General features: G+C 38.1%; 1 protein-coding gene across 1 annotated transcript in view; it reads left to right on the forward strand.

Moving 5' to 3' along the window:
• Nucleotides 1-2439: 2439 nt before the first annotated feature.
• Nucleotides 2440-24696, forward strand: part of znf804a (zinc finger protein 804A) — a 53791-nt gene continuing 31534 nt past the window's right edge. Inside the window, exon 1 of the mRNA XM_016454292.1 lies at nt 2440-3010. Coding sequence (XP_016309778.1) covers nt 2900-3010 — 111 coding nt within the window. The 5' untranslated portion in view covers nt 2440-2899. The remainder of the gene's footprint in view (nt 3011-24696) is intronic.

Genomic DNA, 24696 nt, shown 5'->3' on the forward strand with positions numbered 1-24696 from the left:
ATGGTCTTCTTGTGGTTGCAGTTATTGGTTGGTTAAGGGGAAGAGATGCTTCTTTATCGGAAATGCATTTGATGTTTTCTCTCAGTGAAATGGTCCACACCACACTCATTACAAACCTAATGATTTAGTGGTCAATAAATGCATTTAGATAAATAATGAATGATGATTTGTTTAAGCATTTTGTAGGCCATCTCAAAATTATCCATCTTTTGCAAATCTAAAAAGTGTTAATTTTTTTGTGTATATGTGTACAGTATATATACACATTATATATATATATATATATATATGTGTGTGTGTGTGTGTGTGTGTGTAGCGAGTGCGGAAACGGTACTGTGCTCGCAGCGCATGCTCTTCAATCGCACGCACAAAGGCGCCGGCGCTCGCTGTAGCCTGTATCCTTTCATATAAAAGCGCGAAATAAACTACCTGCATGCAACGTCGTGGTCAGTTAAGTCATGAAGTTACCAAAAATGCGATTAAAGCTGCCTTAAAACTGTGCATGCATGTAATATATTTTATATGAGTCACATTTAAGAACATGTCTCTCCTGTATCCTTTCATATCAAAGCACGAAATAAACTACGTGCACGCAATGCCGTGGTCAGGTAACTCATGGAAGTTACCAAAAATGCGATTAAAGCTGCCTTAAAACTGTGCATGCATGTAATATTTTTTATATGAGTCACATTTACGAACATGTCTCTGAAATGATTTTCAAAACTGTCCTGGAGCAGCCCAGCACTGTCTCACTCATCTAACATACCCGATTTAACTCGTCAGCTCATTAATAGAGATTGTAAGACCTGAAGTGGGTCATAAAAGGTAAAAAGAATTGAGAGAAAATATGATGCGTGTCAGATCCGCGTTATGTTCAGCAGAGACAGCTCTTAAAGGTGGGGTAAGCGATTTCTGGTAGCCAATGTTGACATTTGAAATCACCAAAACAAACACACCTTGCAATATAAAAGTATATTTAAAAACTTTAATGTTATGTGGGATTAATCGCGATTAATTTCAGAAAAATGTGCGAAACTGCGATTAATTAAAATGTTTTAATCGATTGACAGCACTAATATATATATATATATATATATATATATATATATATACACATATACATATATACATATGTTTTTTATTTTCAAAATTTTATGGCATATTCTGAAGTATTTAAGTCTCAAAAAGTTAAATAAAATACATATTACCACATGACTATGAATTATACAAAATTCTGAGGTTTAATTTCCAGCAAAAATACTACATGGACACTTTTTCAAAGTAAACCAGGACCAATTTTCAAAATGATATCTTGACTCCCTCTATATTGAAAGAATTCTTTTCAAGAGCAGGTTCAAACACTTATGAAATGAATAACAGGATTTGTTCTCCCATTTGAAATCAGCCCCTGATGGTTCATTTTAATTGGCAGTTGGTAACAGCGCTTTCCAAGATATCTGTCTTTCACTCCGCTCAATTATGCTGCAGTCTTAAACACGCCAAGACGTCATCCTGTCATGGTAGATTTCATTAATATAATCCACGAATGACATATTCCCTATCGTGTTTTTTTTTTTTTTATAATTATTGCAAAGTTACCAGTTACAGTGTCTCTTAACTTATTGAAAGACACATTTGTACACATTTGTACATGTGCGCACCCACTCGCCTTGCCCCTTACAGCTGCCTCTCCTACTGTATGCAATTTAGAATTGATTCAGAAACTGCGTTGCTTAGTTACGAGGCATTATCGCTCTTCTAAAATTGGGGGGTGGGAAGGGAACTCTCTCTCTCTGGCATGTTTCATGCAGCCACATGCTCTGTAGAAGCTCATACGGTTCTTTCTTTCTTTCTGTTTAGTGCTGAAGTCAGTGTAGTCTTTAAATAGGCACGCAATGAATGCATCCAGAGAACTCTAACCCAGGATTCCCAGTTCTCAAGCGCGGCTCTGTTTTGAAGCTTGTTTTTTTTCCAGTCTTCATTAAAATAAAATGAGTTAAAAATTGCTGTTTGATCTTTCTTCAGTTAGCATCTATAATGCAATTTTCTTCATAAAGAAGTCATGAATCTTCAGTTCTGTCATATCAGCATGTAAATTACCATTATAGCAGTGGCTTTATGGATTTCTATACTTCCTCATTAGGAAATACCCAATGCCTGTAAACTGCACCACCTAGGACTTTTGATTTGCAGGTATCTGTGTCCGAAGAACATATAAATCTTTTTATGGCAACTCTCGAACACATTAACCTGATAAAAGATTGATGATAGGGGATGTAACACATACCAACGCGTCTCTCTCAGCGCTTCAGCCTGCCTTTACCTGCTCCTGACTGCTGCCTCAGCTCCTTCCCGAGAAAGAACGCGCTCACGAGCGAGATAGAGAGAGAGAGAGAGAGAGAGAGAGAGAGAGAGAGAGAGAGAGAGAGAGAGCCGTTCATTGGACCGGCAACGCACGGCGTGCTATAACACCATGCTTTCCTTTGCCAGACCCAGCGGAGCTCTCTCACTAGAGCATATCACTCAGCCCAGCCCAGACACACTTCAGCCCAGCTCAGAGAGCCGAGACTGAGGAAGAGGAAAGAGCAGCTCTGCCTTACTCTCTTTGCCGTTGCACGGAAGAGGAGAGAGCGGGATAACGCATTGCTGGAGGCTACTATAAGAAGCAGAGGCACATCAGAAAAAGCCCACAAAGTGACTGTAACAGACCGAGCGATGAGAAATGACTGATGTTTGAGGATCCGAGAGGATGAGGGAACACGCTCGCTCCGTTCCTGACTGAGGGAAAGTGAGCTTGTGCCTTTCATCTGAAACAGAGAAACAAAAGAAAAGGCTTGTTGGGTGGACTTGTTTTGCTCTCTCTTGGCTGGACTCTGTGCATGGAAGCTTTGGGTTCCCCATGGCGTGTTACTACATTGTCATCAGCTCCACACACCTCAGCAATGGACACCTTCGAAATATCAAGGGAGTTTTCCGAGGTCCCCTCTGCAAGAACGGCATCAAAAACTTGGTAACTACCCCGTCTCCCTTACCAATGTGTGTTTGATCATGTGCTTAGCAAGTGTTTGCATCTGTAATGTTGCTTCTGGAAACTTTTCAGTACTGTGGTAACACTTTACATGTCCTACAGATGAGTATAAATAATGAATACTGTGATTACTATAGTAAAACCAATCTGTATATACACACTGCGAAAAGTGTTAACCTGCAATTGTCTATCTGATTAGAATGAGATTTAAATAAAAATTTATTTAGGTTGATTCAGTGATGTTAAATAATATTTTTGAATTGAATAAGACCAGTTATTTTAGACGTGACCATTTTTTCAGTTCAGACAGGCCAAATTGTAATTGTAAAGACTGTAAGGATTCCCCAGTAATCGCAGTGTAACAGGAACACTAATGTGAAGCTGGCCACGCAGTAATCCTTCTGGAAAAGTGTTGCAAAATGACTTCATGTTCAGTACTTCCTGTTTACGAGGAAAGTTGCAGATGGAGAAAGTGAGTTTGGCTCTAGTCCGTGACCATAACTAAATTCCTAACAGATGGATAGGGATCAAATTAATCTCTACTCACAGTCATGGCCTGGGATTTAGTCTAACCGTACTTTTCTGGTCTTGCCCTCGAAATAATCCTCCTGTGTTTGCTCCCACCAAACTGCCTCTATTTCCACACAAACTCTGCTGTAAACTCGGCATATCTAGGGCAGCGCAAAGGGGAATTTAAAAACAAAATCAGCGTTAGTAAAATATTATTTTTCATAATTGCTCTAAGAGCAGTTTGAAGATTGTTTTTCAATTTGTTGGCGAGTTAAGCAGAATTATAAATACAAAGTAATGAGATGAATGATGCAGCCGTACAGTGTAATTTAATTAAAGCACTCGGCTCCTGAAAGGAAGCATCTTTCAAAGCTTTAAATGTGGAAGTGAAATTTCATACTCTCTTTCACTGCTCTCTTCCCAAGCCTGCCCGTGTCATCTCTGTCAGTTAGGGGAACACAGATTTCTTGACAGCAGCCTCCTCCTTTCAAAAGAATCAAAAATGATTAGAGATGAAATACTGAAGCTCTTGGCTTGGGATCAAGCGCCAATGCTGCTCATCTGCCTCCCGCCTCCAGCTGAAAGGCTTATACTGAAGGAACGTTTGGATGGCGTAACTGTGAATGCAGCAACAGATTGTTTCTCGAGCACGGACGAGAAGTAGAATGAGGTTTCGGTGGCCGTTGTCGGCTTGATCTCAATGCAATTATCAGATCCGACACATCTCCCACTCTGTTGCGGGGAGATTCTGGTGTCAGTGAATGTAAAATTACGGTGGAGCATTGTGTGCATCACTGCTGCCGCTCTGTAACAGTAAATTTCGTTCATTACTCCTGCCGCTGCATAGAGCAGCTGTAAATCTCATATACTCTTGCACACACACTCTCAGATGTATGGGTATAAAAGGCAGACTAAGAAAGCTGTGCTTATCCCAGTGCTGGTGCAGTGCCATCTGGCTCCTTTTCCTGGTGCAGTGATATTTTAGTCCAGAAGAAAAGCTTTGTGCTGTAGAACATTTATTCAGCATGGCTCAGACGCAGAGGAAAGGAGAGGAGGAAGGATAATAACGATATAACAGAGTGTGAGTGCTCCCATAGTCACTCTTATAATATGATGGACTTTTCTGCTATGAAATACAGAACCACTCAGTAAAGTCCATCTTTGTAATTAGAAGAAATTGCTCTCCCAGCTTTCTCTGTACATCGGATGGCTTGGTTCAAGCGAAAGTGTCAACCTATTGATAATGTTGAGAGGAAAATGAAAACAAGACAAGTTGTGCATATCTCGCGTATTGAATGGCCTATAACAGTGACTTTGATGCTGAGCATGTTTTACTTGCGACATTTGTGGAGAAGAGATTGGAATAATGCATGAAACAGAATATTTAACACTGTTTGGAAATTGAAATTACAAAATTAAATGACACTCACTTTTGTCATATATTGTATTATTATTATTATTATTATTATTATTATTAACAACAGTATATATTATGTTTCTTTTTGCATCAAGTAGATTATTGTTTTGCCATTTGTTATATTAGAGTAGCAAATAAATAACATTGTATAATGTTTGTAATTTCTTAAATAATTTTATTAAGTTTTCATTCAAAAAGTAATGTAAATATTTATTATTTTATTATGTATATTTTAAGTGTTATAAATACTCTTACAATATGAAGCCTATACAATTGAATAAATAGATAAATTGATTGTTTATCTTAAACTCCAACAATACAAACATTGTTTTGTTTTGTTTTGCTTTGCTTGGTTTGTTGCTTTGCTTTTTGTTTTGTTTTTTATTTAGCATTTTTTATTTATTTTTTTGCTTTGCTTTGCCTTGCTCTGCTTTGTTTTGTTTCATTTTTTTCTTTGTTGATGTTTTTTGTTTTGTTCTGTTTAGTCCATGTGTGATAAGGCAGTAAAACCATCATCCTTTGTATTAAACTGAATGAGTACCTGATTGGAGCGGTGCCATGTCAGTGGACTCAAAAAGTCAGACACAGGGTGAACACCAGCGCCTGAGTGGAATTTTGCCCCTTGCTTTAGTTTTCATGAATATGCATATCAATGGGGTTATTTCAACGCTGGTATCGATTTCCTCACAGTCGCTGCTAAGTCAGCCCATCTCCCCGCTGAGCTGTGATGTGAGCATCCATTTCCACTCAGTGATGCCCCTTTCAGACACCACTGTGCTCTGAGAAAGGATCCTTATTCTGAATATCTATACAGTATGTATGGCCACAGTGCCTCTATTGGCAGATGCATGGCAGCGTGAACAGGTGTTATAATCAGCTCTTGTGGGGTTCTGGGCGATTGTGTAGATTGGATGTTGCTAACGTGATATGCATAGAATTAAATTGCCATTGTCGCTCTGATATTCCTATTTGTCTTGTGTATCATGTTCTTTCTTCATGCCACCATCCAAAGCACAGAAGTCTGTGAAGCCCTAATCACCATCACCTGTGTGCAAGAGACGAGGCAGCAGCAGACTATCTTAATCGCAGAGAGCGAGAGAGAAAGAGACTAAAACAGTGGGAGGAGAGGGATTGAAAAAGTGCAAAATGTTATTATGTTCCTCTTACCCTTTGTCTTTCCCTGCTGGGAAAGCCGGCCCGACAATTTGCGTTGTGGGAACACAATGCGTATGTGTGTGCAGACGCGCTCCGAGTTGCTTCCTAATTGAGAATTACAGCAGAAATCCAGCTCTAGCAGTGACCAGGCCCCCATGCAAAAGCTCTGCTGCGGGATAATTAATGTAGTGGCTCGGACGATTAGCCTCTGCAACCTTTCGCCGCGTTTTACCGCACGGCCCCATCCAGGTGTGAGGGAGAAATGAGTTTAGATATCACACCATGCAGCATGTTTTATTTACAGACGGGTGAACCCAAGGCTTGTCATCACTGCTGAATGCAGACAGATGTAGTTAACTTTACACACGCCCGAGACAAATGTGTGGCATGCTCACACTCGGCTGATTAAAATTCACTTCATTCATGGCCTTCTGTTACTCATAAACGCCAGGTTCATTTAAATACCCTGAACGTGGCGTTTTGCCTGCTAGTGCTGCATCAATTTCATTTCACAGAGCTGTTAACTTTATAACAATGGAATCATTCTCTCTGAACCCCGCAGACACGGTGTTTGTTTCTTTGTGAGTGTGTATGTGTGTGTGTTTTGAAGGTATTCACTGTGACAAATCAAATCTCTTGCCCTGGTTGTGTTGTTCTCCTCCTCTCTGCACAAAAGAGGAACGGTGCAGATTCCAGGGGCCCTTATAAAAGTGCTAATCCCATGTTTTCTACTGACGGTGAACCCATTTTCACACTGATTCACAGAAAATACCCCATTGAATAAACTGTGTACTTAGAAGGCACAAAGGCACAGTGGGGTTTCACTGTAGGCTTGCTGCTGAAGTATAATAGCACAATTACACAGTAGCACGGCTGTATTCAGCTCACCTGATGTTCGGAGATGAAACGTTCACGGCGATCCTATGCTGTCAACCCATTGTTGTTGTCTTACCCTCATAAATATTTAAGTCGCCGGCCACAAGGATCTATAATTTACCTGCTGTTTCAATGCAGAATAAGCGCCTAACGCAGTGAGACCAGTCTCTTGCTCCGAAGCGCTCGCCTCTATATAATCGCTTGAACTTTGCCAGGCATTTTTGTATGTGTCAGGAGGGTTTTGCACTCGTAAGCAGTGGAGTAAAAATACCCTGCCAGCCCTGAGCTCTGGCCTTGTACAACTGAAGGGCAGCATATAGAGAGGCTTCCTTACAACGTTCCTTACAGCGTTCCTGCCTCTTAAGGGACAGATACTGCCATACCATTGCCTGTGACATATCCACTCTGACCCTGAAAGCATATGACTCCTAAAGGAATAGTTCACCTATAAGTGTTCATTATTTACTGTACTCACCTGCATGTTGATCCAAACTATACAGTATGCTGTTATTTTTCAGTGGATCACAAAAGAAGAATTTTTGAAGAATATTTATGTAGCTGTTTTCCATATAAAGACATGTTATAGTGAGCACTAGCTTTAAAATGTAGAATAAACATTTTGACGTTTTAACTTTTTAACTTTAATGCATTTGGCAGATACTTTTATACTTTTACATGTATTATACATACACTGCCATATACAAAATTGCACTTTCTAAATCCTACTTGGTCACTTTATTTTAAGGTAATTCTCGCTGTCAACAAACCATTAACTACAACTTTAGCCTCAATAAACTCCTAATTTGCTGCTTACTAATGGTTAGTAAGGTAGTTGTTAAGTTTATGTATTGGATAGGATTAGGGATGTAGAATATGGTCATGCAGAATATGTGCTTTATAAGTACTAATAAACTGCCAATATGTTAATAGTGGGCATGCTAATAAGCAACTTATTAATAGTGAGAATTGGTCCCTAGACTAACATGTTACCTACTTTTTTAATGCATAATACTTTTAATTTCAGCAAAAATGCAAGAAAGTGATCAAAAGTGACAGTAAAGATATAATGATTTGGACAAAAGATTTGGATTTAAAAGAGGGGGGGAGCATTGCGGTTTCCACAAAATATTAATTAGTATCACTGTCATCATATTAGAATGATTTCTGAAGGATCGTGTGACACTTGAAGACTGTTCTTCTGAAAACTCAGCTTTGCCATTTCAGGAATAAATTACATTTTAAAATATAATATAATAGAAAATAGTTATTTTAAATTGTAATCATATTTCACAAAATTGCTGTTTTTACTGTATTTTGAGCAAATAAATGTAGTCTTAGTGAGCATACTGTAAGAGACTTCTCTTAAAAATAAAACAAAAAGATTATAGATCAGATTTTTGAATGGTAGTGTACATTTGATCAATTCACGCATTCCCAGGGAATTAAAACTTGGGTTGTTTAATGCTGTCTGAGTTGCAAAATAAAAGACCATAAAAGTATTCTTACATAGAGTCTAGTCTTCTGCTACATAATAGCTTTGTATAAGCAGTACTCTAAAATGCAAGTCTGTATTCACTGATTCATTTATCATTGCAGCATCTCTGGTTTCATTTAATTATATTTTGTCATGAAATTCAATGCTGTTTGTTGTTAAAGGTATGATTTCTTTTTTAATTATGCCAGAAGACTTTGAATATAAGCTAATAAACTTTTTAAAAATTCTCTTTTTGCATTCAACAACAACAACAACAACAAAATAATAATAATAATGATAAAAAATAGCATACAGGTTTGAAAAGACATAAGGGTGAGTAAATGATGACCATTTTCATGTTTATGTGAACTGTCCCTTTAACGCTCTACTGTATATGCTTGTGTGTTTATGCTATGTAATATCAATGAAATATGCAGCTCAATGAATGCAATAGGTATGGGAAGGTACAGGTGCAGCGCTGGAAAGAAAGCCCTGTGGTTGTGCCAGTAATTGAACGAGTCCCCATCGTTGCTCATAGCCACTCACCGCAATATGAGTGCTGAGAGCCTTTTAATGTTCCCCATTCCTTTGAGGGATATTATAATGCAGAGCATCCCAGCTGCCTCGTCTCACTTGATTTGATGCTTGATAGAAGTGAAGCTCCTTTTCAAAGAAAAAAAAAAATCCACAGCAGACCAAGCAAGCTTGTAAACACTGAGTAACACAGCAGCAGACCCTCAGTTCATTAAGCTTCACTGCTGCCCACCTCCCGCTTTACCGGAGCCGATCGCAGGGAGACGACCGCTGATAGGCCATGTTTGCGATTCAGGACAGATGGAGATGCAGGAAAAGAGGCGCAGAGAGGAGCTGTGAGGAGTCCTCCAGGTGACCACAGTATTCTGATGAGCTCTGAGTTAAGTGTGTAGGTGTTCACTGAACCTCCTACCTCTCTCCATCTCTCCCTTTATCTGTCTAGTATTCAGATACCGTACTTCAGCAAGCAATGATATTATTAGAGTGCTGAATACTAGACCTTTTGTCTTTGACTCAAGTCAATTAACTTCTGCTCTGCTCTCATGCTGCTCTTTCATTCTCTCTCTTTTTCTTGCTTCCTCTCACTCTACCTTGTAACACTTTTTTCTCTGCCTTTCTAAATCCAACCTGATCTCATTACTATTCATTAGTATTCGTACTTAGAGTGTGGTTCTAGCGCACATACAGTACATTTTTGTACATTTGGAGAGACACTAAAACGTATGCTATTCATGTACTAACAGCTTCCAATAATTAATGGTAATTATAAGTTAATTTTGTTGTATTTTATAAATATAAATGACTAAATGAAATGCTAAAAATTTTACAAAATTTTATTTTTGTCTACATTACCAAATGTGATATTAATTTAAATATATATATATACACACATACACACATACTGTATATACTGTATTTGTGATGCAAAGCTGAATTTTCAGCATCATTATTCTTCAGTGTCACGATTCTTCAGAAATCATTCTAATATGCTGATTTGATGCTCAAGAAAATCTGAGCGGGTCCAGTCTGTGCTGCTGAATCATAAATGTCCCAGCGATGCCAGAGTGATGGTAGTTATAATTTACTGTAAAATATAGCAGGGACACATTTATAGCACATTCATTGTCAGCAAGTAGCGTGGTGTGCTGTTGTTGTAAATTTGAGTGAATAAAACTTCACCTTAAACTTACAGTAGACTGCATTTTTTCAAGTATGGTGCAATTTCAGATGCATGAAAAAAGGGTGCTATATTAGTATACTTATATAGGACCAAAAAAAGAAAACAAATTATTATGAAACTTACAAAAAAAAATAGAAAATTAAAAATATAATATTATTATATATAAAAAAAATACAATAATGATAAAACTACAATAATGCTGATCCTCCTGCCTGGAAAATATGCAGGTATTTCTAAGAGTGGCTTTCCTGTCTTACAACATTATGTTTTTTCCTCTACTCCAGAGAGAGAGAGAGGGCGGCTTAAAGTCTCTATTTGTGGTTGTTAATTATTCAAGTGTCGTCACCTTCGTCTCTGGGCAAAATGGAGTCAGGCTGGGGTGGCAGTGGCTGTGCTGTCTCCTGCCAGCCACCTCTTAATCTGCAATCATTTAGATCCGGGAGGTGGAGTCAGGGTCAGACACTGCCACTTGAGCTTCATATCCGACTGATTTATGTTTAAGTGTACAAAATAACTGTAGGAAATTGATCCATCAGAACTACCTAATCACCATAAACATTCACTACAAAATGCTGATTATATTTTGCTGGCTACAATTTCGAAACATTTTCCTGTTTGATATAGCCGCTGAATATTGAACTGCAATGTGTGTGTGTGTGTGTGTGTGTGTGAACCTGGTTGTGTATTTGTGTCTGTGCCTTGTTTTCTCATTTCTCTTGTGTGTATTTGTGCACGTCAATGTGTTTGTGTTCCAAACACATTTAAAATTTCTGGCCATGGTTTGCTGGGAGACTGCGCTCTGCATGTGAGCAGTTTCTAATGATCAGAATGTCAGCTAATTGACGGTGATCTACTGTGTGCTTAAAGATCATGAGACAACAGAGATTTGCGCTACCTGTGATTTTAGCCTTGGCCTGTGCAATTTGGGCAGTGTTATTTTGAATAAGCCTCAGCTATGTTGGTAAACTGTAACTGTTCAAAAAGGAGGAAATTACTAGATGATATAGCATAATTAGTTTTTAAATGGGTCTAAATCTATCTCTTTTTTTGTATATAAAAATATATAAAATGTCTAGGATTTAAATTCTAATAAAAAATGTAGGTTGCTAATCATATAAGCAAATTTTATAGCTTTGATCTTGTACATGATTATGGATCATGAAGATTAGTTTTCAAAAACAGAGTTAGGGAGGGAACTCGTATATATTGTAGTGCAATTATGCACTGTATACAATGCATTTTAGAGGCCCTACAATGATGATTATTTTCATTGTATCTGTTTGCTTTAATGAAAGACAGGTTGTGTGAAATTATTATTTTTGTAGAGCCAGATTTCTTACAATAAAGTCTGGGCCACTTTGCAATTTTGGCCAATTATTCTGGCCAAGAACCACCCACTTAGACAGGAAGCAGCTGTCTGACAGACACGTAAAATGTCCACAACTACAATTTGCTTTTTAAGGATGATAAATCTGAAGTCAATGATACCACAGTAATCATAAGACTGTGTTCAGTTTATACAGTTATACATTTATATCACATTCAAATAATCCACACTGCTGTCTTTACAGACTATTGTGTTGTAACCCAAACAGAACAAATTTCTGTCTAGATCATCATCATTATTATTATAATTTATTGGAAAATTTATTTGTGCTTTTGTTGAACACTTTTTCTCTTTTTGCACTCCTTACACTACCTTTCAAAAGTTTGGGGTTGGTAAAAAATTTTTTTGGAGATGTTGTTGAAAGCAGTCTCTGATGCTCATCAAAGCTGCAAAATACTGTAAAATAATACAGCAGTAATACAATGAAATAATGTAATAATGTAAAATAACACTTTTCTATTTTAATATGTTTTAAAATGTAATGTATTCTTGTGATGGCAAAGCTGAATTTTCAGCATGAATTCCTTCAGAAATAATTATAGTATGCTAAAAAAAATGAACAGAAAGCTTAAAAGAACGGCATTTATTTTAAATAACAATGTTTTGTAAAAATATACATCTTTACTGACACTTTTGATCAATTTAATGCAAGCTTGTTGAATAAAAGCATTAATAAAAGGAATACAAATATCTTACTGAACCCAAACCTTTGAACGATAGTGTACCTTATTAAGTTACGATATTTAGTAATGTTTGAAATCCGCTTGTGGTTAGATCATTTTAGATCTCTTCCCCATGATCACATCTTCTCATTCTGCAGAAGCTATGATCTGGACTTCAGAGAAGAGAAAACCACCAGCCTTTCATGTGGTAGCCATGGTGATTATTGACATATTGACATAAATCCCTGTTTCAAAGCCTTAATAAACACCTAAGCAGATAACAAAGCGATCCTTGTTGAGGTTCGGTTCGGTTCAAAAAACAGGTTGACTTGTGTCTGTAGGATACAAACTTCATCGTTGCCTGTCAGGCGTTTAAAGCCTGTGGTGTTTCACTTCATACACTGCACGTGCACATGATCACAGCAATTTCACGGCATTCTGCCCCTGCACTCTGGTGCGAGACTGCTTGTCTTGCGGTGTGCATGCTGGTGAGATGAAAGTTTAACAAACAAATGTACACACAGCGCCAAATAAGAGAGCGCTGTGACAAGGTTTCAACCATAAACTCCAAAGCATTTGAAATCTGGTTGAAAAGAATAGCTGTTATTGTGTACAGGCCCTTTTTTATCATATCACACAGGCTGAGAGACGTCTGAAAGATCAAGTTTTAATATGTGCATATTTCACACCGCAGAGGCACACGTTGCATCAGGCACAGTTGAAAGGTCTCTCTGATTTGGGACACTGAAATCTCTTTCAGCCTCTGAGTCTGACCAAAGGACCGGGGGGGGACATCCCCAATCTCACTCTTTCAAACTTTCTTCTCAAGCATTTTTATTGTAGAAAATGCTGTCAACACCAGCCCAATAATCAATATTGCGCTGACTCTCTATTCCGATACCCGAGCGGGGCTTTAAATCAGAAGATAGATCTATCTGAGAGTCGAGAAATAAGATTGAGGAGCTGTATTTGTGAGTGAGATGTTCACCGTGCCAGAAGAAACTGATGACAACAACAAAACCTCACATATTCCAGCTCTGACCATTAATTCAGCATCTTGTGTTGACATATGTTATTCACCTTATGCAAATAGCGCAAACAGATGCCTTAAAGTGTCCGTTTGACATATTAGCGCGAGAGGCTTCTTTATTTTACGTAACACCCTCAATTAGTTCCTTCTTTAGCTTTACACAAAGGGTTCTGAAGATCACATAGAGCTTCAAATATCTCTAAACCTCCCAGTGATTTGTAAGCTAGTACCTCCGTACCGTCATTAGAATTCTCCCATAGAAAAGGCATTGATTTTTTTGGTCTGGCAGCCGAGCAGATCCTCAGAATTTATCTTCCTCTGGCCTCTTATTTAATCTCTGCTTGAAACAACAGCAGTGGTAATGGCAGTGGAAGGATCCCGGGGAATGTGCATGGTCAGCGTGAAGAGAGTTAGAGTTGGTGCTGGCTGTGTAAATTAAAGCAGCAGAGCTCAAAGAGACAGCTTTATGGAGCAGGTTCTGTGTGTGCGCGTACCTGTATTTGTGTGTTTCGATTTCTGCGTGCAGGTTTCTGTGTGTGTGGCGCTGCGGTTGAGAGCGTAAATGTCATTTCAAACACTTATCCTCTTTCTTAGAATGTTTCCACCTATGTGAAAACATTATCTCCCTTATAATTTCCCATTTCCTTTTCTATTCTGGATGAATGGTGAATTTGACCCCGTTTCTATACCTACCACCTCTTTCACCTTAATACATATTCAGAACTGATTTAAAATGCATTTTTAGGTCCTGCAACTCTCAATATCCAGCTCATGAATTGACTGCTTCACCATAGCGCTGGGTTTGCAAGAGCAGACCACCTTGAGTTTGCTTTAATAGGAGAGTTCATCATTTACTCAGCCTCATGTTATTTGCTTTATTCTCTGGAACACAAAAGAAGATATTTCAAAGAATTTCACAGCTGTTTTTTGTCCATTTAACAAGTCAAAGGGGTCCAAAATTTTCAAGCTCCAAAAGGAACATAAAGGTAGCATGAAATTGATCCATTCAACTTCAAGTCCTCTGAAGTATACTGCCAGGAAAACTTGGTATAGTTGTATTTACTTTGTATACTGCCAGGAAAAATGTGCAAAAATTATACCTTTAGGCGTAAAAGAGATTGTCACTGGGGTAACTTTAAAGGGACAACTTTGTACCTCATCTACCTCTTCAACCGTGCATATTAGTACCTTATAGTAAAAATATGAAATTTCAAGGTACTACTATGAGCCTTTTAGGGATAAATAAGATAGTTGGGGTATTGGTAAATAAAGCTTCACTTTAAGGGTGACATATTTTTTGAGAGTTTATGATAAACAGATTGAATTTAGGTCTTTATTTAATCTCAAATCAAATCAAAACATTGATTAATTAAATATGGCATTGATCAATGTTTTGATTTGATTTGAGGGGATTACATTTCTGTTCATGACACAAATTGAGGATGCTGCTTCAGAAGGCTTTTAATATATCAGTCGAGTCATATGGATTAAATTCACTCTACCTTTATGTCCTTTTTGGAGCTGCAAACTTGAGTTTTACTGTATGGACAAAAACTGTTCAGAATATCTTCTTTTATAGTTTCACGGAAGAAAGTAAGTCAATGTGAGAGTGAGCAAATGATGACAGAATTTACATATTTGGGTGAACTTTCCCTTTAATAATATTCAAAACTGATTTAAAATGCACTCTTGATTCCAGCAACTCTCAGTATCCCGCTCATAAATTGAGTGCTTTACCGCAGTGCTGGGTTTGAAAGTGCAGACCACCTTGAGATGTGTTGGGATACATTCACTACATTGTTTGAGTTTCCTTGCTGCAGTGTTTATCTGTGTAGTGGCTCTGCTCAAAAGACTAAAATTACAGAAGGGGAGGGTGCGGGCTAGGACCCAGGGGAAGGGTCGGGTTCAGCTCAGGGCCTGGGCAGGTGCCAGGAGTTGGCTCATGTTCTCGCAGTATCAGCAGAGAGCTCAGACCCGCAGAAGGTAGAAGCAATTCTGTGACCCCAAAGACTTTCCTCACAGTTCTCCTACGATTCCAAACCCGCTTCATTAAAACGATCCTGTTGGGAATGCAGGAGAACGTACATTCCCAGCAGTATGATGGCTGTCATTGTCTACATAATGAGTAGCTTTGCAGGGCATCCTTGTGTGTTTTATAAAGTCTTTGCTGGAGGCTGTATCTTTGTTGGAATACCCACGCAGCTAGCCTCCCTCTCCACCCACTCCCCTCCTCTCATCTGTCAGAGTAGTGCCCACATATCAGGCCACTTTCTTGTTTAATGAAATTCATTAGCCAGAGCATCTTAAAAGCTGGAAGACTAATTAAGCTTCTTTTTGAAATGCATGACAGAGGGAACATGTATTGGGATTCTACATCGCTGCCAGAGGCATGATTCCCTGCTCTGCGCTAGTCAACAATGGACCCCGGAGAGACGAAAGGGTCGGTTTTGCAAACAAAAGGAAACAAAACGTTGTTTCATCTATATTATTAAGCAAACAATTATTGACTTGGAAGCTTTGAAGGGATTTTCACCTCTTCATTGCAGTCCAGAGGCATTGTGTCGGCCATTGTGCTTGCACAATGCTTTTGTAAATATTGGCGCGTTCGCCTGAACACTCTGCTCCCGTGGTCTTGCTTTAAATGGCACAATGACTACAGCTGTCACCGCAAAGCAGGGCGATGTTCGCCCTCACATTGCTCACTATCCAGCCTCGATTGTTTGCCTCAAAATAACCTGAGCACAAGTTGCTGCAGTTTAATGGAGACGTGCAATCTTGCAGTGTGTACAAGCTCTTCGATTGCCCAAATTTATCTCAGGTTCAGGGGCACTTAAGGGCCCTATTTGTGAGGTTCAGATAGCATCTCCTCGCCACCATAGAGGTGTATCTGCAGTGTACATTTATAAGCCTGATATCTCCGTGTTTAATAATTAATGTGTGGTCAGTATTTCTCTAGCACTTACAGCCGTCCCATGTAAAAGCTGATTTGATTTGCCTTTCTGGATTGCCCCAATCACAGCCTCAGAGAGCCGATCACGCACTGACTCTGACATATGCGATGTGGAGCTAATGTTAGAACCGTTCTGGCGCCTGTCCAGGTAGCGCTTGGTTATTGTATCGGGTTGAGTGCGCTCGCCGCTAATGCAATTCATCTTTGAAGAGCAGTAGTAATAAACAGAGGCATTGAGGCTATGAACTGACTTAAAACCCACGCACATAAAAATAGAGCTGGGGTAATAAAGGGGGCTGTTGAACAGGTTGTGGTATTATGAGACTGTGTGCTCCTGAATTGAAAAATACCAACTGAAATTTTAGTTTGGATAAGAAAAAAATAAATGATTCACCATAATCCTGAAATGCATAACATATGTGGTGCGTCTGATGAATTGTGTGTATGTATATATGTATAAATATATACAGTATATCTATTATTATTATATATATATATATATATATATATATATATACAGAGAGAGAGAGAGTATTAAGCATTACAGTAATGTACAGGGAATAATGTTGATTACCCCAAATTTATTTTGACTTGTCCCTCATTTTCTTTGAATAAGCAAAAACCTGGGTTATAATGAGGCACTTACAATGAAAGTGAAAGAGCCCAATCTAAATACTACATGTTACTTACTGTTTCAGTAGTGTAGCCACACTTAAAATTACTAACCTTTTCTTTGTGAAGTTATGTTTCATTTTACAAACTTTCCTTGTTGCCATGACAACATAACTTCTAAAACAACTGTTTTATAACTCACATAATACACAAGATTTAACAGAAGAATTAATGTTAGTGCTTTTTTTAAATTATAAGCTTCTGCTTTTAAATCATTTCACTTCCATTTCAAGAGCCTCACTGTAACCTCAATTTTTGCTTTTCTTTTTTTTAAACATGAGGCATTAGTTATCGTTTTATTACTTTAAATAAAATATATTTTCTGCTCTTAAATGTTGCCACAGATGCCATGTAGCTGAGCTGAGCTCAACTTGCTTTGAATCAGACATATTCCTTTGTCAATCTTTCTCCTGCTTTTTCATGATACGATCACACCCTGTGCACATCAGCAGTTCAGAGACAATTCTCTCACGCTGCTGATCCCAGACAGATATCCACCGGAGCAGTGGCCTCCAACTTAATGTCTTTCTCCTCTCTATGTCATAGGCTAATCAAAGCCCTCATTTCCATGGGATCGAGCCTATTGGATTTGTTTTCACGTCCAGGGGTGCAGCACATGAATCTGACTCAGCCTCCGCCACGTGCGCAGCTAATTAATGCAGAACGTGTTTGTACCTGACAGCGTGATCTATTATTGATCAAAGCGCTTATTACTGTTGATTTTGGGTCTTGTGACATTTGCAACTGCAGTTATTTTTCTCTGCAGAAATTGGTGGCATTTGTGCTCTCATTTAAGAGGGAAAGACACTTGGCTGATGACTGATTAAGAGGGCTACTCAATAACAACCGCTTGATTCTCTGAAGGTAGAGCAGTGAATCCTAAGTGGAGAACACTACAAAACCATTATACCAATGGATTTGATGGTGTAGTTTACTTTTAAATGAACATTCTGTCATCATGTACTCACTCTCATGTCGTTCCAAATCTTTATTAAAAAAAAACCCTGGCCATTCTTTTCTAAATATATTGAAAATGAATTAAGCAACATGATGTAGGGTATCAGACCGAATCAGACAATCTAAGATTTGGTCAAAACATGGTTGAAACATGAGGATATGGCTCCTTAAAATTGTGATGAAATGCAAATAGTGACAAAGTGACTCATTTATGACATACATTCGACATTACAGCCAATTAACAACAGGTTAGAAATTGACATCTTGTGACATCAATTGATTTAAAATGATGGGCACAAATGTATCGATCATTATAAGATAGATAAGATGCATCTAATTTCATGCAGACTTTAAAGTCTTCTGAAGCCAAACAATAGCTTTATGTAAGTAATTTAAGTCATTATCGACTGAAATCTGGACAACTATCTGAGCTCTTCTTGTACTTCATGAGAGACATAGCCAATAATCATTCTTTTGAGTCAGATCTTTTCAGTGAATTGATAAATCCAATTCACAAAACCGGTCGGAATGGTTAATTCACGTATTCAGTGATAACTCACTCACTGAATGTTCCATTCACAGCAATGGATAACCACTGGAGTGGAAGATTATCACAAAATAATGGCTTTCATTTCAGCCTTCATATAGCACTCAGATCATCTGCAGAACCTTAATGCTACTTTTATGGTGTTTTACCCTCTTTTTGTAAAGATACAGCCCCTATTCATTGTTACTTTTAAGAGCAACCAGTACATTATTCACAATTTCTCCACAAAAGAAAACCATATGGGTTTGGAACAACATGAGTAAGTAAATTATGACAGAATTATCATTTTTCATTACCAATTAAATATTTGTATACAAGAGTGTCGTATCACACTCTTTTTGAGGTTATTTTCAGGCAGACATCCACAGGGAGACAGAAATGCCCTCTCTTGGCGGGCTTCTTGTTTGCTGCCAACCCCTCGATCAGACATGTAGTGAAATAAAATTGCAGAGTGCAATATCTGCAGCTTTTGTTCAGCTAGTGTCAGCTGAAGGTCTGATATGGAAGAGAAATGGGTTTCCCAAGATCCAGCGTGGAGTCTGCAACCTATCAATTCACTCCTTTCATTTCACATCCACTGTCCCGTATCTAAATAATGTGTATTATATACTTCCTCATACGTGAGGTGGAAAAGCAATCCTCCTCCAGTTGATAGATTCTCCTGGGTACAATACCAGGCCCTCTTCTACTGTCTGGTAGTACAGAGTGAAAACGACACAATTTACTGATTAAACTGGACTCGTAGGAGCTAGAAGCCTGTACAGGCACCTTTGGAATTTAAGATCCACTGAATAAGTGTGAATAACTTGCAGACAGCCAGAAGAAGTGACAGGGTTCTGTTCAAAAGACAAATGGCTGTGTAAGAGGAAGGAGGCTACAATGAGTATTGATTTATTTTGTGATGGGAATTCATTTTGTCACAACTAGCACCAGATTGGCATATTGTCTCCATGCTGGCTGGCTTTCCATTAAAAATCACCTTGTTTGACCTTTGCTCCATTGTTCATCCTCACTAGTGGTTGGCTTTCTGTCAGGTCTAACATATCCGATGGAGGTCAAGACTGACTTTCTTGCTACATCAAGGCACATCCATTCATTTACTTATTCATTTCTCATTACTTTATAAATGAGGAACGTTGTTCATGATGAAATGTGACCCTCTGTCGGCTCAGCGGAGGGATGACAGATTTCTATAGGCTCAACCACACTGGGTGGTACGGCGCAGCTCCAGAAGGCAGGAGACACCCTCAGCGTGTGGCCCAGTCGTGGTGCTTTATCATCTCATTTCAGCTGCGTCCCAGCATGCCTCACTGTGTGCATGAAGCAGGCAGTGAGCATATGAGCAGCTCAACGTTAAAAAATTAATTGCACTAAAAGAATCTACAAACAGTATATTTGATCCGCCTAAAGTGATCTGACTAATTTTGACTGAATTAATTATCTGACATAAAATTCAGAATTTAATGACAAAATGCGGGTTTTTTTTCATGCATTATGTACACAGAAAGATGGAACATTTGCATATTAAGCAATTGTTCAATCTATGTTTCATTCAGAAATTAACTAAAGTTGTTTTGTGAATTACAAAATACAATTTATCCTTAAGAAATGTTTTTGTGCATTGCATTTCATGATTCAACAAGTCACAAAATTCCTTTGTCCATGAAATGTGCATTCTGTGAATGAGGTATGTATTTTGTCTACATTTTTTGTGATCCAGAGATATACTGTATGCACTGTGTTTCTCAGAGTGAAGCACGGCACTGTGTTCTTTTACACATTAGCAGCTCATTCGTCTGTGCAATAATTCTTATATACATTGCAATATTTCTTTGTTTAATACTTTTATTTAGGAATAATAATAATGGTGACAATAATAATAATAAATACTAATTATTATTTTATATTATTTTATACAATAATATTGATTTTGTCATTTGTTAGTTTACAGTGAAATGTTAAATAATTAATTATTATTTACTATCATACATTTATTATAGTTTAAAAAATTTAAACTTATTCATAAATAATTATTATCATATAATTATTGATAATATTTTCATTATTATTGTCATATTGATACATATTTACATTTTCAGACGTTTTTAATTTTGTTTTATACTTATTTTGTTAATTTAGGAGTAATAATAGAAATTTAGTAGTAGTGGGGGTGTTTTAAAGTCATATTGATAATCTTTTTCTTTTTAATTGTGCAGCCCTATAATCAAGCTCTGCAATTTTATACTAAATTGCTTTTTAAATCTCTTTCCCCCCCAAAATCATGCAGTTCTACTTGTATGAACCAGAATCAGTAAAAAAAATGTGTTTTACGTTCATTGTGTTTTTTTTTTATTTTTTAGAATGAGCTGATTTTTATTACATTTAAATGCACTCTATGATGCAATCCGAACAGTGCTACTGCAGTACCGATTAGTAGAGTGCCATTCCCTTCGCTCTTTTTTTCCCTTCAGATTCTCACTCTCTCTTCAAATGTCGCACATTCTTGTTGAGCAAGCTGTGAAGAGTTCACAACACAGTGAATTAGAGTGCCTCTATCTCACAGAAAGGGCTTTGGGGAACATCCCACGCCATCGTCACACACTAGCAGTCCTGGACAGATTAGATACGGTAACCCTACCAAAACTCGCTTTTATCCAATTATCTCTGTTGTTTTGCTGCTATCTGGGCCAACAACAGTCACTCTCTCCTCTCCCTTTCAATCAGCTATCTCTTTATCTGCGGCTCAGATTCTGTTACACCCATACATTGCTGGATCTTTGTAGTGCATCTCCATATAGAGGCAGGGCAGAGCGACTATGACCATATTAAATATGCCAGAGCTGAAGTATTCACTCTGATCCTCTCTGCCACATCACAAGACAGAAATACACTCCCTCTCTCTGCTATGGCAACCTCGCATTCAGAGTTCTTTTGATTGCTATCCTTTATAGAATGACGGCGCTTGTAATGCGGTCCCTGCTGACTTGCAACGGAGCAGAGTAGGTTAGTTACAAAGGCATTAGTATATTTTTAGTTCTCAGTCCTCCAGCATTTAATCTTTTCTCACTCTTGTGAATGTGCTTCATGCTGTTTGAGGCTTATAATGGAGTGTCTTCCTTTTTTTGCTGCATAGGAATATCTGTTGCATGACCGTGTGGGTTGCTTCGCAGGGCCGTTTGCATATGTGTGTGCGCATCTCTGTGTTTTGGGTGTGGCTAGTCATTGTGTATGCTTCCACATCTCGTCCTCCAGAGGGTCTGTTACAGAGACCCTTAATTGGGGGTGTGTGTAGATGGGAGAGAATATGGTTCCAGATGAGCAGAGTTGGAGTGCAGAGGGACTGAGAGAGAGGAATGCAGACGCTCAGGGATGGAGACAAGAAGTCATTATCAGTCAGCGTGGAAACAAGCTAAGAGGAACAACTAAATCACGCTATCCCACCCGCACAATCTAAGGATAATCTTATAAGAATATTACACAAGTAAACAGACAAATGAGTAAACAATTATTTTGGAAATGCATTAGAAAGAATCCACAGAAGTAAAGGTGCGCTCAGTATTCTTTTTTATGTTGTCCGTGTTGGATTCTAGTAAGCATGGCTCTGTTTGCCTCTAACTACACAGACTGCAGGCAAAAAGCATCTGTCTTTATTGAAGATTGTATTGTATTGTCAGCAGCAAAAGACAAGGAATATGTACACACACACACACACACACATATGCTGACATTACTTAGAATAGTCACTGCTGAAGGCGATGACTTTATGTGCAAACCTTTTATAAGAAGAAAATAAATCTCTGTGTGTACCTTGAACCAGCCTATTTAAATATAAATATTCTGGTTCTAAATTCCGATAAATTGGATAAGTCACACTCCTTGTAATGTAGCAGATATGCACACCTGTGATCACACTAAGTCTATCCCTCTTTTAGTTAAAGTTACTTGGAAATCATAAATAGCCTAAATGTAGACAAAATTTGTATTCTTAAGAATTTCTAATCTGTTGTTCTTATAATCATAAGTAAACACAGTTATTTATTGAACATTGGTGTCTTTTATTATATTCTTGTGCTATTCTTCACATTGTGCCTAACAGCAACTTTTAACCTTGGCTCTGTAAAATCACTGTAATGTAAGGCCTCATGGGTCTTATTGTTTTAATTTACATTCATTTTAGATCATCGTTACAGCAGTCACACAGGAGCACAATCAAATCCCACTGCTCCACTATCTACTTAATTCATCTGACGCCATTATATCTTGAAACCCAATGACGAGAGGTTTGCTCACCTTCATTCTGTAATGTACGGCACTGAGAGATTCCAGATTACATTCAAATGACTTTAAACTGTAATGATCCCCTGGGAGGGCTTACAGACATGCTACTTGTGACATGACAAAAGGATGTTAGGCCTATGAATATTAAATATTAGTCTTCAGGTCTGTAGTAGAGTATTTGCTCATTTACAAGTGAAACTGAAATGTAGACAAACATTTTATGACAAAAACAAGTTAGGCTAATTGGAAAAACATGCCTGTGGTAAAATTGCTTCTTGCACGTTTTGCAATACTTTCAAAGTGAAATGTCCAGTGAGTGGCGCTAAAGCGTGTCCAATTTTAGTTTGACACAGATAAACATGAATCTGGCAACATTTGATTAGCTGGTTTTGTTGTATGTATCACGGCAGTTCGAAAACAAAATGTCCAGTGAGTGGCACTAAAAGGTTAATGATGTCATGTCTGAAAATAATGTACCACCTACACAACACTAACAAAACCAAATGTGAGATAAAAATGCATTTGCCATTTTAGCTTGCTTCTACAAGTCTTTGAGCTCTTTAAGCGTGACTCTTGTTTCATGGGACTCATAATCGAGCGCTCTGTATTGCATGTGCAATGCTGTACCAGGTGTGCTACCAAGCAAGTTTACTATGGCAGAACATCCAAACATATAGAGCTTGTTATGTGACGCAAACATCAAAATGTATTGGTTTACTAATCAAGCACTATGGTAAAAGTGTTTTGAGGTAAAATGTAGGTAGAGGCACGTTTTCCCAATGTGCCTACTGTAGACTGCATAAAAACAGTTGTATGTCTTTATGTTAAAGGGGTCATATGATGCTGCTAAAAAGAACAGTATTTTGTGTATTTGGTGTAATGAAATGTGTTTATGCGGTTTAAGGTAAAAAAAACACATTATTTTCCACATACTGTACATTATTGTTTCTCCTCTATGCCCCACCTTTCTGAAACGCGTCGATTTTTACAAAGCTCATCGGTCTGAAAAAGCGAGGTGTGCTGTGATTGGCCAGCTATCCAGTGCGTTGTGATTGGCCGAATACCTCAAGCGTGAGACGGAAATGTTACGCCCCTTGCCATATTGTGATGATGCCCTGTCAGGCCGGAGCGATGATTCAAAAACATGAAAACCCATTATAAACGAGGCATTCGTTGCATCCAGTGGGGACATAATTATGGATTATAATGACTTATACTGTCTTTTTACGCGTTGCGTTGCATCGCGCCACGTAAACATAAAACCATGTCTGCATTTGTGATCGGAGAAATGACAAACAACAAGCACTACTCTACACTGCCAAAAAACTCGCTTTAAATATATAAAATATAAAAACTCTTTAAATATAAAAGACATACTTATAGTCTTTGAGTTAGAACAGCCGGCATTGTAGTCTACTCTTTAATGGATGTGCATCAGTTGTGGGAATGCATTTGTTTGCAAATTGGTTTTGTCATTTCATACGTGTAGCGAGCCATTGACAAGTGATTGATAGGGAACTGTGTACTAGAGAACATATTTTCGCCATTGCCTTCCACATGCTTTCCTGATAACGACCGCAACCACTAAACAAAAGATTAAAAACATATCCAGGTTCACTCATTGTAACACACGAATGAACTGAAATGAAAACTCTGCTCGACAAATAGAGGTGCTTCCTTTGTATTAGATTTATCGTCATGGAAAAAAAAGTGGAGGGGGAGTGCCTCCACCTTCCTATAAAAGATGCATGTTTTCAACATAAAAATAATACGCCGATTTATGAATTGTGACATGATGTAGATTGACTGTGGTCCCCCGATGGCTTTTTAATTAGTACATCCTGCTGATTGACAGTTTGCATTTTAGACGTCTTGATCTCACCACTGCTTTATTACGCAATGTGGCCTTAGCAAAATGTTAAGTATGAGGGGGGGGCTATGATATAATATTGTTCCAGGCCCAGACCTGAAACATAATTAGATAAGCTATAAAAACACACACACACACAAATTTGACAGAGAGAAGGAGAGGATGGTCA

This window comes from Sinocyclocheilus anshuiensis, unplaced genomic scaffold (assembly GCF_001515605.1).
Source record: "Sinocyclocheilus anshuiensis isolate Anshui unplaced genomic scaffold, SAMN03320099.WGS_v1.1 scaffold976, whole genome shotgun sequence".
Classification (NCBI taxonomy): Eukaryota; Metazoa; Chordata; class Actinopteri; order Cypriniformes; family Cyprinidae; genus Sinocyclocheilus; species Sinocyclocheilus anshuiensis.